Source organism: Phyllostomus hastatus, unplaced genomic scaffold (genome assembly GCF_019186645.2).
Source record: "Phyllostomus hastatus isolate PE091 unplaced genomic scaffold, TTU_PhHast_1.1 phas_scaffold_12, whole genome shotgun sequence".
In the NCBI taxonomy this organism is placed as follows: Eukaryota; Metazoa; Chordata; class Mammalia; order Chiroptera; family Phyllostomidae; genus Phyllostomus; species Phyllostomus hastatus.
The window spans coordinates 2688503-2704629 of record NW_025334007.1 but is presented as its reverse complement, the minus strand read 5'-3'; the positions used below and the strand labels follow the sequence as shown (position 1 = coordinate 2704629).

The 16127-nt window shown below is 41.1% G+C and overlaps 1 protein-coding gene across 5 annotated transcripts in view; it reads right to left on the bottom strand.

Moving 5' to 3' along the window:
- The window catches only part of DMD (dystrophin), a 1939942-nt gene that overhangs the window by 321157 nt on the left and 1602658 nt on the right, over positions 1 to 16127 (bottom strand). For all 5 annotated transcript variants that reach the window (XM_045855895.1, XM_045855896.1, XM_045855898.1 and 2 more), the window contains 2 exons: positions 10133 to 10253; positions 8981 to 9249 (listed from right to left, as the gene is read on the bottom strand). In XM_045855895.1, coding sequence (XP_045711851.1) covers positions 8981 to 9249; positions 10133 to 10253 — 390 coding nt within the window. The remainder of the gene's footprint in view (positions 1 to 8980; positions 9250 to 10132; positions 10254 to 16127) is intronic.

Genomic DNA, 16127 nt, shown 5'->3' with positions numbered 1-16127 from the left:
ACTGAGTGTCAGCCACGAGAGACATTCAGAAAGAGCAGGCCATTACTGATGCCAACATTTTGGAGCAAAAGTATATAATCAATTCAGACGCTTACACATTATATACTTATAAAGCCCAAATAGCTTATAAAGCCATTTTCTCACCAATAATCATCACTTTCTGAGACCTTTTCATGAACTGTTCTATTACCAGTTCCAATGAGTACGTAGGAGGTAGGGTCATGGGAGGGTGGATTTTCCTAAAGAAACGAAATTCTCATCACTTGTATAGAATTGCTGCATGTGCTAGAAGAAAACAGCACTGAAAAAGGCATGCGGGGACATGGAGGCTGAGCGGATTACTGGTTTTGCTCGCCAGCTGTAGTGGGCACGTTTCCTGGCCTGGCGTCTGTCCCCCAGCTGCTGTGACTGTGGGCTGGCTATTAATGTCTCACGGTTGCCTCTTTTCTTTAGAAAGGTAACCTCTGCTGATGGGAGTCCCCTGGCCCAGGAGGCATACATGCCCTTGGCCTAGGAGGTAAGTCATGTCTCCAGGGGTGGGCCATGGCCCTGGGGGGCTGGCGCAGAGCCCAGGAGTCAGTTACGTGTGTCTCTTCCCCATTCTGCATTCAGTGAGATCCGGTCGGTAGCTTGAATCAGCCACGGTAGGAGTATTTACGCCACAAGCGGAAAGTGCTGCACATCAGTGTTTACCCCTTCTCAGAGCTAATTGATACTTGTGGACAAACTGCTGGCTACGGCCAGTTTGGCTGGGGTGTGAAAAGAGAACTCTGGCCCGTGGTTTGTACTCCAGAGCTCTCTCCTTGTGGATCCGGACACAAAGCAAGATTTTGCCTGAGGTGTCCTCTTGCTTGGCTCTTTCTTCTCCATTGTTATGTTCCCGAACTCCCCTACAGGCTGCTCCCGAAAGCCGACCATCTATAAATCACCCGGACCCCTGTTCATAGGGTCTGCTTCCGGGGAACTTGACCTGTAACACCAGCGGAGCCCTTAATTAAGTGACGGTTGCACAGAAGCCTCAAAGGAGGCATGTTTAAAATTACAAAGAGCTCCAACTCATGGGCCTTTTGGGTCCCGAGGATCAGACAAAACTGCCAAAGGTGAATTTGAAATGGCAAGGATCTACTCTTTGTGTGCGTGGACATAAAAGAAAAAAGGCGATGGAAAGAGCTCGAGCCTGTGTAAATTGGGTAGTTTTTCACATTGTGCTTCTCAAATTATGCTTTCAGACCCCCGGCGGAATGTCCTGGAGGCCTCATCTCACTTCACACGTTAGAGAAAAAGGTCTTCGTATTAAAGTATGACAAATACGCTATGAAGAAGGTCATAACATTGATGTGACATTTAAAAAATAAAACAAGGACTATCTGGCAGACCTAGGCAGGCCACGGAGGAATGGAAAATCACCAGGCGGGAAAACTGTACCGTGGGAAACTGTAGCCTGGGAAAGTGCCTGCCTGGGACACTGCCTGCCGACCCTACCCAGGACAGACAGATGCCCGGCTAAGACTGGGGTCTGGGGCCGGCCTATCCGGCATAACAGGATGCAGCTCTAACTTGAGCCTGACACCATGTATCAAGAACAACGGTCAGCAGGAATGGCACCCAGCAACCAGCTCTAGCCAATCAGACTCTGACACCCCAGCCAGCTACCCTTCATGGGGTTTTGCGCTTAAAAACTCTGCGTAAGAACAACCGAGCGAGTCCCAACGTTCCTTGGTTGGATCCAATTTCCCTCTCATTCCCCTGCTCCCTGGCTCGCTGCGTAGGTCTGGTTTCTTGAGTAACTCCAACCTGACAATATCAAAGACATTTCAGGCTCCCGGAAAAATGGGGTACACAGGTGCAAGGGGAAGATTACCCAGGCTTCATCTCCCTGGCCATCAAAAGAACTGATGCTCAAAACTTTGAGGAGCACTGCTTTTGGCAAAACCAGTTGATAGAAAAATCCATAGCAAGTGTTCAATACAACTGAAATATCATTATGCAGAAGTTTAGCCTTCTTCGGCCCCTTTGCAATGCGAGGGCTACATTAGTGTCATAGGCAGATCTGTCCCCGGAACACCAGAAAACTGGTTTGCCCATCATTCAGTGCCATCAGTTAACTTGGTTAATGTAAGGTGGTGTGAGGCAGAATTTGGTGCCGACGGGAACTGTGTCATTTGGAAGGTTATAGTTGCCTAGCATGACAGGGACATAACAGAAGCCCACTCCTTGGGTTATCTGTTCTGAAATCATCCCTTCTGGTGCTTATGGAAGGAGAGGAACGTGACCATGGCCTGGAAACTTGTTACAAGTTTGGTTAATATCAAAGGAAAATAGAAATATATATTGGCCATGTACTTCCGTTTTCTAGGGAATTTCAGTTACATAAGGGACTCATACATTTAGAGATGTTTCTAGTTAATAAGGTGCTTGCACACATACACACAAGCTAATAAAAATTCTTGTTTTCTCAGAAGATGCCATTCATACCATTCCCAGTACAATTTTATTCATGAAATAAATTAAACATTCACACTCTATAATGAGATCAGACTTCTTTGGCTATAGGTTTTAACCTTATCGTAAATGAATGAATGATTGAGATGTTAGATCTGTTAATGCTGTAATATATTACCTATTTTTTTTTTGTTCTTTTGAATAGCCTTTTATTACCTAAGACTCTTCTGGAATAGTATTATAATTACTACCAGTCACAAACAAAGCTTCTGGAATAAATAAATTCTCAGTAAACATGATTGGCATATGAAAGGATCAGTTTTTGATATGGTTGCTTTCAAATAGTAGGAAGAATGATATTCTTTGGAGAAGTTCTTATTACCTAATTAAATACTTCTTTAGTAGAATAATGTCAGATGAACTCATTAGTTGCACATTTTGATTAGCCATGTCCTTCTAACTATCCCGTGACCAGAAGGACAGACATACACCTCTGACTTAATGCAGTGACAATGGTGGCCAATTCCAGCTCCTTCTTTTATCCTAGTCCATCAAAGGAATACAGAAAAGTCCAAATTAAAATAAGTTCAATAAGAAAAAGCATGGTTTTTTCCCTATCTTTAAGCAAGGTTCACTGAGTAATTACTTACTCAGTAAGTAATAACTTACTTATTTATGAAAGTAAAAGCAAAGGGATGATTCTCTTATTTAAGAAATGGCTTTAGGCTTGGAATATGGAAGGCGCCTTGAAACAGGCAAAAAGAAAGGGTGCGGGATGTCGTTAACTCATTTCCTCCCACCCACTGTTTGAAACTGTTTGCTCGGTTCCAATGTATACCACACTTACATAAGTTGTTTATGAAGAGCCAAATTAATAGTCTCTGCGATTGTTTTTGTTGGAATTTGGAGAGCTGACAAATGAATTAGTAGAAAATGGCAATTCTACATGAATTAACTTTTAAGTCTCCCTAAGAGGCTGATGCAAAACTTAATAAGAGACTTATTAGGAGAAGTAGGACAACTTAATTCAGATTGATTATAGACTTCGGTGAAGACAGCTGGGGTTCAAATGAAACTGAAAAAGAACTTATATGCACTTCAAAGTATGCTAAGCAGATGTCTGAAACAATTACTGCGCACTGTCTTTGCAGAAGTTTCAAAGGCAGGAGGGGAATAGCAGGGTAAACGCAGGTTCTATTTGCCTAAATTGAGGTGGGGGCTTTTAAAACAAACACAGCATTATCTAAAATCAGATGCCTTGGGAAAGGAGCAGTGCCTTTGCTGTCCTCAGGAATTTGCTCTTCGCTTTATAAACAAAGAAGAAAATGAGAGAGGGAGAGAGTACATGGGGACTCAGTAATAAGCTCTCCTGGCAACATAAACTTACAATTAATTTTACACTGAACAAATAATTTGCTCAGGAATTTTAAGATGACTAATTCCTATTTGAGTTGCTAAGCTCTATTAGAGCCAACAATGACTATTCTATTTTTTAAAAATAAATACCATTCTTTTAAAGTATATAAGTGAGACTTTACTAGAATATGCTTGCTCATTATCCAGGTATCCAGGGCCAAATCACAGGCATTTAAACATCAAAATGGCATGCTTTAGAAACTAGGTAAAACCTTAGTTACTCCATGGGATGGGCATTACTTCTGTATTTAATCCAGATTTATAAAAGACTGCATCTTTTTTGTTGGGATTTCTTCTTGATCAAAGGCTTATATAATACACATAGCATTTGTATATAAACAACAACCGGAGTCTCCACAGAGCAATTCATTTCTAGCTAATAACAATGAACACTATATTAGTAAGCTTGCCTCTTCTTACTAAAGGCAGTGCAACTCATTATGGAGAAGTCATCCCTTTATGCAGAGTTTGGAGAGCTCCCACATTTTGAATCATTCCTAGCATTGCCCTCTTTGTGATGGTTCCGTCTAACCACGCGTCCCCTATCTCTATAAGAAAGATTTACACACTGCCTCATAAAAGTCCTATGTGAGAAAAGATTTAAGGATGACTCAGATAAATAACACATGGAACAGAACTAAGAAAATAATAATCAGATATCAGAATGAGGGCTAAGACGGCAAAAGGAGTGAGGGGAGACAGAGCGGTGTGCCTGATGACACAAAGTGAAGATGACATCCTCGTGTGTTACATCCCATTCCAGGTTATCCGTCAGGAGGAAACACGCCTGGTTTTCTCAGTGTCAATTTCTGAGGCGGCACTCTTTGATCAATTTCTCAGCTAGACCAAGCCACCGGGACTCGGGATAGTAGGGCCTGAAAAGATGCATTTGCCGGGTTTCTTCTTAAATTGTTAGGTGTAAACGTTGAACATAAATAAGTCAGGACAGCATGGTGGCTTCACCATAGTCTCTAGTGTACTATACACATCATCACGTTATTCTCAGTTGTAATTCTAAAAAGGCCTAGTCAAAATATTTCACAGTAAGAGCTTTAAGGAGAAACTCACAGAATCCCGGCCCTTGACATTTTCCAGTGAAGAATACAGGTTAAGAGTCTGACAGAAAACATAAAATTCAGAACCACGTAGGTATAACAAATTTGCATATTCCAAGATGGCAGAGCCTGGGAGAGGTTCACTGTGGTGTGTGGGAAACCTGTTTCAAGTCAAGAGACCAACTAAAGGCAGTGACATATTCTCGGCTCAAGAATGATGTACCACTTTCTGTGTCAAGAAACCATTGTAGGTTAGAGCAAAAAGAAAAATTGGACAAACAACAACTCCCATCAATGATTTCACATAGGAACTATTCTTAAGAACAAAACTGTCATAGGCAGACTTTAGGTTCGAAAGATACTCTACGTTAGCAAAACCTGCCTGCATGCCACTGACAGATCTATGCAGGGCACCTGGCGATTCAAGGAGCTACTCAGATCCCCATTATTACAAGGAGAGTCACAATATTTGTATAGTCACATTAGCATTGGTATCATTTCCAGCACAGTGAGAGATCATGATTCTGTCCTTAAAATCTCTGATAAGTAGTATGAATCAGATATTTTAAAAATAAAGGGGCATTTAAAATTTAAATTTTATTCTAGTAGTTATTCCTATGGAAGCTGTATTTGGAAGGCTGAGATTCTCTTTGTCAATATTCACATCATAGTCCTTTCTCTCAATTTACTACATGTATACTGTCCTGAAGATGATTAGCTAGCAATAATGCCCTTTCCAGTGTCCAAGGACTTCATTGTTGTTGTTCGATCCATTCTCAGACCCCAAAAGGCACATTTGCTAATGGAAATGAATAATGCCAAATCCTGTAGAAACACACGTTCCACAATTAGTTCTTAACAAATGAGATCAGAATGAAGGTGGATATTATGATAGAGTCACTAGGGGCGATGAAAATGAACTAAGATGGGTATATAAAATGTTCTTCTGGCCGCGTGCCTAGCTATTAGTTTGGAGTTCCCTACAGTGTGGAACCTCTGAGGCCTTAAATTGCTGAGTAGAAAAACAGGAACAGTATTTTTAAATATGCTTCCACTTCTTTTCAAAGTCAGCTTTAATCCAATGGACCCCTGATAAACTACCACTATGGAAGCTTCTGAGTTCCAAGCCTGGTGGTGTGGAAATGCAACAGAGGAAACGGATTTCTTTTATTTCCACTGCAAAATGAAGAGGAGCTACTGAAGGGAAATGGATATCTATGAATTTATGTAATCCATAACTTTCAAATATTCATGGAATACTCAGACAGTACTGGTTTAGAAACCAAAACAATCATATCTATTAGGACCAGTACCTAAATATTCTGAGAGGTATTATAACTTAAGTGTATTTATGTCTGACAAAGATGGAAGTGCTCAGATTATATATATATATTATATATAAAAGCTCTTTTTAAAGGAATATTTAATGCATGCATGTTTTGTTATGACTAGAATCAGAATGAATGGGAGTCTTACCAATTAGAGTATAGGAAACAGATTTGGCCTTAGGATCAAGAACAGGTAAGAGAGGGAAACTGAAAGGAAAACTGCAAAAAGGGTGGGGTAAGGGCCAGCTGGTATTTCGGCTGCTCTAGTTGAGTTGTTTTTTGTTTTTATATCACACTGCATACATTCTCCATCTATACTCAATATCCTACAAATGATCATGCATGACAGGGCTAAAAATAAGTCCCAGAGGTCTGCTCTAAAGCCTATGTATTCAACAAAGTAGAAAGACAGCCCACGGAATGGGAGAACATATTCACTGCTACATCTGATAAGAGGTTATATCCAAAATTTACTAAGGACTTATAAAACTCAACATGAAAAACACAAACAACCCAATTAAGAAATGGACAAAAGACCTGAAGAGATACTTCTCCAAAGAGGACATCCAGAGGGCCCAGGGCCATGTGAGAAGATGCTCAATGTCACTCATCATCAGAGAGATGCAAATTAAAACCACAGTGAGATACCACTTCACACCAGTCAGAATGGCCATCATAAACAAATCAACAAACAACAAGTGCTGGTGAGGATGTGGAGAAAGGGGAACCCTTTTGCACTATTTGTGGGAATGCAGACTGGTGCAGCCGCTGTGGAAAGCAGTATGGAGATACCTCAAAAATTAAAAATGGATCTGCCTTTCGACCCAGTGATCCCACATCTGGGAATATATCCGAAGGAACCCCAAACACTAATTTGAAAGGACATAAGCATTCCTATGTTCATTGCAGCATTATTTATGATCTCCAAGGCATGAAAGAAGCCCAAGTGTCCATCAGTAGATGAGTGGATAAAACAACTATGAGACATTTACACAATGGAATACTACTTGTTGGTAAAAAAAAAAAAAGAAAATTTTTACTTTTGTGACAGTATGGATAGACCTGGAGAACATGATGCTAAGTGAAATAATCCAGTCAGAGAAAGACAAGTGCCATATGATTTCACTCAGACGTGGAATCTAATGAACAAACTGAACTAACAAGCAAAATTGAGACAGACTCATAGATGGAGAGCAGGATGACAGCTAGGTGGGAGGTTAGAGGGTGGAGGGCCTGAGCAGAGAGGAAGAAGGACTCATGGACATGGACAATGGTGTGGTGATTGCCGGGTGGAGGAGGGCATAAGGGGACTAAAAGGTAATGTAAAAAATACAGTAAAGATTAAATAAAAATATAAACTAGTTACCAAGCATCAGCTGACTCCCCCTACCTCTAGCCCCCAACGAAAAACAAAGAAACACAGAAGAAAGGGCAGGTAAAAGGAGATAGCAGTAGTGAAATGGACAAACAAACAGGAGAATGAATGAACTTGGTTTCGGTATGGTTGTAGTTTTATTCCAATGCATATGGGTTAGGAGATCAGAAAAAGATCCAGACTAAAAAATTCAGATTTGTTGCCATGCATGACATTTCAAACTGGGAGCGGTCATACAGAAACAAGAGACTTGAACTAAGGTTAGAAGTTAGGGCACGCCAACATTTGAAGGCTAGGTAGAGTTTCAGAATTAAGGAAAAGAAAGAAAGAAAGAAGGTGGATGGAGCAGTGCCATGAAAGGCAAGGGGGAAAAGACCTTCTAGATGAAGGGTGCTGGTACACATGCCGAGTGCCGGTGGGATTCACTTACAATGAATTTGAATCAGGGAGGACCTTTCTTGGTTTGGACACTAGATGACTAAATAGAATATGTTTCAAGTGTCAGTTTTGACAATGAGACTCCTAACTATACGTATTCTTTCTTTGTAAATATATTTATGGACTTCGTGCCATAGGGAATGCAACTTTGGTCTCACGGACAGTATTCCCGAAAACAGTATGGTGGTGACCAGAGGGGTCGTGGGGGCTGCGGGGGGAGATGAAGAGGGTAAAGGGGGTCAGATATATGGTGACACAAAGGGGCTAGACTTTGGGTGGTGGGCACACGATGGAGTATACAGATGTCATATTATGAAGTTGTACACCTGAAATGTAATGTTATTAACCAATCTTACCCCAATAAGTTTAAATTTAAAAAGTATTTCAAATATATAATGACATTTCCCAATATCTACCGTGGACTAATACAACCCAAAATTACATTATACGCTTTGCCTTCTAAGGGAAGGGCAATGTTAATGGCCATAACAATACCATCAACTCACCCAAGCCACATAATGTAGTTTTCAAAAAGGCCAAAATCTAGCCTTCTGGAGCTTGATTAGGTTTTGTATATTTTCCTACTCTGGTACTAAACACCACAATGAAACCACACACACACACACACACCTGTATTTCAAACACTTAAATTAGCTTCCTAATAGCCAACTTGAAATAATTTTTTGCCCTGCAACTTTTTAATAATGCATATGATACCATTGCAGACCGATGGTTCGATCCCTATCTTCTTCTCGAACAATACCCCACATGCAGAAGGCCCAGGCTGTGAAAGACAGACTGATCTCTAGCGCCCAAGGGCCCTATTTTTAACTTTGCGAGAAGAAAATCCTGCACCGGAGTTCAGACTAGCACCTCTCTGGAGTCTCTCTAAAGGCCCGGAAGCCAAGTGCAGCAGTAGACGGTACCTTGACTTTTTCGAGGTGATCCTGAAGAGTGTCGATGAGGAGATCCCCCACGGGCTGCCAGGAGCCCTTGATCGCCTCGGCCTGACGCAGTTTGAGGTTCAGCTCATCGGCGGCCTCCTGCAGCTCCTGGAGTCTTTCCAGGGCCTCATCGAGTTTTCTCTGCCAGTCCGCGGAGTGCAGGTTCAGTTTTTCCCACTCAGTGTTGACCTCGTCGGACTGCTTTCGTAGCAGTCGGGTGACATTTTGGGCTTTTTCTTCAGGAGGCAGCTCTAAATTGGTAATATGGCAAGGTTTTAGGCCACATTCATTTTTTTTTTAGCATTTAAAACATTTTTTATTTGTTCATTCATTCATTCATTCATATTTAGAGGGAGGGAAAGGGAAGGAGAAAAAGAGGGAGAAAAGACAGTGATACGCGAGAGACACATCGATTAGTTGCCCCTTGCATGCTCCCAACTGGGGACCTGGCACGCAACACAGGCATGTGCCCTGACTGGGAATCGAACCCGTGACCTTTTGGTTTGCAGGCTGGCACTCAATCCACTGAGCTACAGCAGCCAGGGCCCCCTCTTTCTTTTTTTTTTTTAAACCATTGTTGAAAAGGTCATACTAGAAGAAAGAGAGACAGTACAGTTTAAGAAGAGGCCAGCCTACAGATTAATGGCTCTTTTGCACTTTGGCATAAATTTTGATGTAATCCAATACATCTAATGCCTGTCTTCCTGAGTGAATGTGTTCTACCTTCTCAGAATCACATAATCCAAGATCCACTGAAGCTATTGAGGAGAAAGAGGTGAGGACACACACTTCAAGCTCTCTTGGACTTCAGCCAGGCTCTGACATTGAAAATTACCTTGCGTGTTTGTAACAGTAGAATCCCTCCTTACAGGTAATCTCTTTTGTTTATTATTTTCTGCTTCAATAGCTGATCACTAATCTCTCTTAATGCTTACTTACGAATGTGCAAGCTGATTTATGCACGGTGGTTGATAATTCCTGATTCTTTTTCAACACGTATGTAGGATGTGAATCAATCCTATTTAACCTAGAAAGTATGAGAGCCACCCAGACCCCGGCCGCCAGAATGCATGGGCTGCCCCGTCGCCACGGATCCCTCTGTCAATATGTTATTCCAGTTCCACATTCAATTACCTCTGGGCTCCTGGTAGAGCTTCTCCAGTCCTTCCAAAGGCTGCTCTGTCAGAAATATTCGTACAGTCTCAAGAGTACTCATGATTACAGGTTCTTTCGTTTTCAATTCCCTCTTGAAGGCCTGTGAAATGAAATGAAAAGAAATGCTTATTTGGCTTGTGACATTCGTCTCGGAACTAATCCTGGGTACTTAGAGCTCGGTTATGGAATTCCCAGGTCAATTTCTGCATCCTTTATTTATAAACTGATAGTTAGAAAATGAAATAAAGCCTCCGTGGATCCTCCTGTTAATCAGGGAACAACTGTGTGTGTAAACTATTCTAGAGAGACTGGGGAAGCTTTCAAGGTATATGAGTGCCCTTTCATTAAGAAGGGGGGTGATTTATTTATATAACCTGACTGCCAGACGTAAAATCTAGAGCTCAAGTCACAAGATATATATTGGAAAACCCTAACAGGGCTAATAAAAACGTGCATATATCCAAAAGAATTAATATCCAGAACATAATGCCAAGCCTGGGAGCTCTTTGGGAGAACTTAGGCTGCACGAACATACAAGCAGTCCAATTCACATTCACCATTAATTTTGCCAAAGTATCTGACAATGGATAAAACAATATGTTAACAGGAAACTAAGGGAAAAAACTCAATACTTAAAAAAAAATACCCATGGCATTACTCATTATGACTTCTTTGAGAACGGTTGAAATGTTTTGAGATATACTGGTGGTAGGAATTGTGGGTGCCATTTTCTGCCAATGGGTAGTTTTCCTGAGGTCAGCTAGGCTAGTTATCAACTTTGATCTCCCATAGGTAATCTTCCTTGTTATAGGGGGTTAAAAGAAAAGCAAAATGCATAGTTTTCCCCTTCAAGATGTTTCTGGACGAAAAGAAGGGAGAAAACTCACACACTAGAAAAAGAGTGAAAACAATCAAATTCATTTACCAATGAGTGCTAAGGGTTGTGAGATATCATGTGGGACTAGGAGACGCTCACAGACACCCTGAAACCATCGAACATAGTTATTGACCTGGATTCGGCAATATCAGAGGTGAAGATGTTAATCAAAGCAGGAAGTAGCACATAAACGTGAATAGGTCAGTGTAAAAACTACAGTAATAATAATTGCCCTGATGTAAGGCTTCATTATTCACGTCTTGTAAAAGTTCTATCCTATTTTAGTAGTGTCGCCTACTGAACTGAAGCCCTTTTCTGTTACTAGGAGAAAAATGATCAGCTCCTTTAAAGAAGGAAACTGCAGATATATTATAGGAGTTCTCTAGAACTGTGTTGTATAACACATTTACAAATAAAATCCTACTGGTGTTCACCATTCAAAGGAATTCTGACTCTGGTTCTTTGCAAAATGATTCATCTTCCATAGTTACTTACAATTCAGTAGGGAGACACAAGGTGTTTGACCGGAAATAATGAAATTCTGTAAGTGGAATATTAGGATTCAGCCTGTGGATGGAGTGGTAATTTCTATATGGTGGGGTATTCTTACACCCTTGGAATCATACAGAGTAGGTGGGTCATTTACTCTGCTTATATGTAAGTCTGATTCTCCCTCTAATGTTTCATTTGAAATCTGTGTGTATGTGTATGTGTGTGTGTGTGTGGGGGGGGGGTGGTTTATGTAAACAGTTCTTGTAGTTCTGAATTTTCTAACATATATAATTCTCCCAACTTCAAGAACATTATTATTTTGCCTAGCCTCTCCACTTAGATTTGACGAGAGGCAACTAATACTGACGTGACTAATTATAAAAATTACAAATGGTTCCTTCTACTGAGCTACTATGTGTCAGTGGTTGTACAAGCGGGTAGAAATACTAAGTGGAATGCAAAATAGCCCCTCCCATTTAAGGATGTATGGTATTTATAGAATGGAACAGTCAAACCCATAAATGATTTCAATACAATGTGGAAGGTGCTATAGGCTTGCACTGTATAGAAAAGGATACTGGGAAAGGCCTCCTAGAGGAGATAATATTCACAAAGAACTCTAAAGCATCAATGGAAGCTAGCCAGGGGAGAGCAGGTCAGAGGAGGAGGAAAAAAAATGCAGGTATAAAGACAGAGGAGATATATGTATCTCCTCAAGTCTATCTATCTCAAGTAGGCCAGTGTTTCTAGAACATAAAGGATAAGGAGAGGACATGTCCAGAGAGGAAGCGGGGCACCGCCATCTCAGGCTACCTTTAAGCTCACTTAGACCTTTCTGCCAGAATTTGAAGCTCAAGCCATGACCCTATACTTCCTGCTAAGGAGCCTACTTGCTGTGTTGTAGGTAATCATGAACCTTTGAGAGGATCTGAGCAGGGGAGTGGCAGGGGAGTGTGCATGTTTCAGATACATTTCCCTGATAATAATACAGAGTGTGCATTTGAGAAAGGCAGAACGAAAATCAGAGAGACCAGTTAGGAGGCAGCGGCAGGAATTCAGTGAGAGATCATGGAGCTCTGACTGAGGGCAATGGTACCAGGAAGAAAAAGACAAGAGATAGGGCAGGGAAATATTTGGAGAGGAGAGATATGAGTGAGAATTTGGTGCCCACGTGGATATTGGAGATAACAGAGCGGAAGGAGAAAAGAGGACTCCTAGTTTCTAGGTTGATGCGAGGAGTGAGTGCTGAGTGCCGCGAAACAAAATGTGGGAAAAGAAACTCGCCTGGATTTCTCAGGACACCCATAAAAAGTTCCAGCCTCCTGAGAACCTTCTCAGACCATGGGCATTAGATCTGTTCATTTCTAGTTAATTTCTCTGATGCAAGACGGCCAAAGGATCATTGTCCAGAGTAGGTTCCTAGGTTGAGTTCCAAGTTGTCAGAAAGACTAGAATGGTTACCCCTCTAGGGATGTACTTTCTAAAAATATTTATTTATTTATTTTAGAGAGAGGGGAAGGGAGGGAGAAAGAGAGGGAGAGAAATATCAATGTATGGTCATCTACTGGGGACCTGGCCTGCAACCCAGGTGTGTGCTCTGACTGGAAATTGAACCGGCAACCCTTTGGTTCACAGGCCAGCTCTCAATCCACTGAGCCACACCAGCCAGGGTTCTAGGAATGTATTTGATAAAAAAAAAAGTCCAGACCTTGGAGATATTTCTAGGTGGTAAGACCCGAGACACACAGGGCTAGCTGGCTCCTGGAGCAGTTGGAGTTAGGGAGGAGAGAAGAAATTTCAGAGTCAATCCCTAAGCTAATATCCACCGAGTGCCTATCATTATGCATATAGGCAAGAATGAAAATGCAGTCAGTAGATAAAATTGCTCAGTCGGTAGAACAGGCTCAAAAGAAAATTTTGGAGAATATAAAATCTGAAAAGGCAGACGGTGGAATTGGACCTCATGAAAGGCCCCAAAAGGAATGGATAGGTAGGTAGACTGGGGGAAATGAGGAACACAGAACTACTGAAGAGAGAGTGAGAGTTGGAAGGGAAAAAAAGGAACCGAGAGTGTGAGCTCAAGGCACACAGGGGAAAAGGAGCAGCAGCACTAACAAGTGCACGTGGGACTCGGGAAGAGCAATTTCAGTGGAGGGCAGTAGCCTCAGAAGTAGGCTTAGTTGAGCAGTGAGTGGGAGAAGAAGGAGTAGTTATTTCAAATAAGAACTATTTTTGTGACATCTTTTTTTTTTTTGAAAGTGAGAAGAGAAAGGTAGGGCAGGAAGAGGATCACAAGGTAAAGGGAAGATGTGTTCTTTTAAGGCTAGAAATGGTTTCACCACAGATCGAAAGATGGGAGCTAGGAGGTGGGCAAGCCGCCGTCCTGTTCCTCCAGGACGTCTCGCGGGACTCTGAATGCTGAAAGCAGACCAGTCTCAGGCAGATCAGGACGGCTGGTCACCACAGCAGAGAGGGACACGTTAAAGACATAGACAGACGGGAGAAAGTGTGAATAATTGTTGGAGCAAGGTCTGTAAAATAAGGAAATGGGTCTTAAAGGTCCTGTCAAAGTAGGAAAGGAAACAAAGCCAAACAACCCCAGCACACTGTTTAGTGACTCATTTCCATTGTTAAAACCGAACAGCGAATAATTCCAGGATAAGGACCATCCGTCCATTGTGAGAGACCACTTGTTTGCCCCTCGGGCTGTTGCCAAGGGCTTAGCTCTACCACAGCTGCAGTTCATTTCTTAAATATGAGTCACTGAGGATTAAAATGCGTCTAAGGAAAAGACAAAGGAAGTTCTGTCATTACAAAGACATAAGTGCCATTATTTTCGCATCGTTGTCTGAAATTAAGAGAAGAAAGTAGATGGAAGAGAAGGTTAAGGGACTGTATCCTCAGAATTTGGGAAGATCTAGATAAAATACAACAAGGGGTACAAACTGCTCCCCCAAAAGGGAGAATCAGGTCATTGAAGAAAATGAGAGGAGAAAGAAAATGGTAATGCTTGTTATTGTAGGGACAAACCTATAAATCTGTCATTTTAAATAAATTACATAAACGATCCTCTTCCATTTACTTATGTAACACATTTTGAGCCCGTACTATGTACCGGATACCGTTCTAGGCCATGGGCATCTGTGGGCCTTACAGCATCAAGTTGCAAAGAGACAGACTTCTTTAGGCAAAACAACAATGGCCAAAATAAATACATTACATAAATATGTAAATAAGTAAACAACAACAACAAAACCCAACCAAACCATGAAGATTCTGCCTTAAAATAATGGAAAGTCAGTTTTCCAATATCTCATCAACTTAGCACAAACTGCCTGTTTTAACAGTTCATTGCATTTTAAAAGGAAGGAAATGGAGACATTTTAAAACAAAACGAAGAACATTCAGTGTCAAGAGCCTTGACTCCTTGATAATAAATGTCTTTCAAAGAAAGACTGCCTATCTGAATGACATTTGAGAAAATTGTACTCATACACAATACTGATGTTTGTCTCGTAGATTATGATTAGTGTTTTAAAGCAGAGAAGTCAGTTCATTTATCTGCTGATGTAAAAAAAGGTATCACATATACAGCCCTTCTCCCATACACACACAAAATACATCCTTCACTCTGTTCAGATGTCAGCATTCCAACATGAAGTTATTTACTTCTTGAATCTTTTGAACAGATAAAATTATTTTAAAACCCATCCCCCTCCTCTTTACAAGATGGCCTGGGTCTGAAACAGTGATGTGGAAGAATTACAGGTAACCACTAAAGACTTAGGGCACCTTTGTGAAAAGAAAATAATATGTTGCTACACACATGGGAAAAAATTAGGCATACTAAACTGATATTTTTCCTTCAGCTTCTTAAGGTCCACTGAGTAAATTTATATAAATCATATACTAGGAAATTACACTAGCAGTAAATCCCAAGGCGAGGCAAATCCATTGATTTTGAAGGTTGAATGATCTGATGGAACGTATTTATACACGAAAAATACTAACCAACTGGTTGACTTGACTGCCGGTTGATTAACTCATTAAAAGATATTTATTTGCAATCTATTATAAATAAGGTAGGGAAAATGTAGGGATCTATTTGTGTCCTTAAGAAGTCAACAGTATGGTTGAGTACGGACATTTGTATAAAAGGATACTTGCATACCACGAATGATTTACCAATGCAGAGTGAGGTGCAGATGCGTTAGGATTTATCTAAGGCCATCAGTTCATTCGTCACTTAGGGCAGAAATCTTTACATTCTTAAGCCAAACTCAAAGGGAGTGATAGCAAAAGGTAAAAGTTCCCTGGATTATAATAATTGGGAAGCCACAAAGGTAGAACATCCTAATGACCATGAAGCGAATCAGAAACTTTAAAAACCTGGAAGTAGCAGAGAAGAATCAAGTCACCGGCTATTTGGGATATTTTTCTGTCCCTTCTTCTTGTAGAAAAAAAAAAATGAAGGGAACATTACCACGCATACCTAATACCACAGACAGAAGTAGCTTAGAGCCATGTGTACAGGGGATCAAGGGTGAGATGCTTCTTTGCTTGATGTACTTTGCGGAGGAGACAAGCAGATGAGACCTCTGAGCC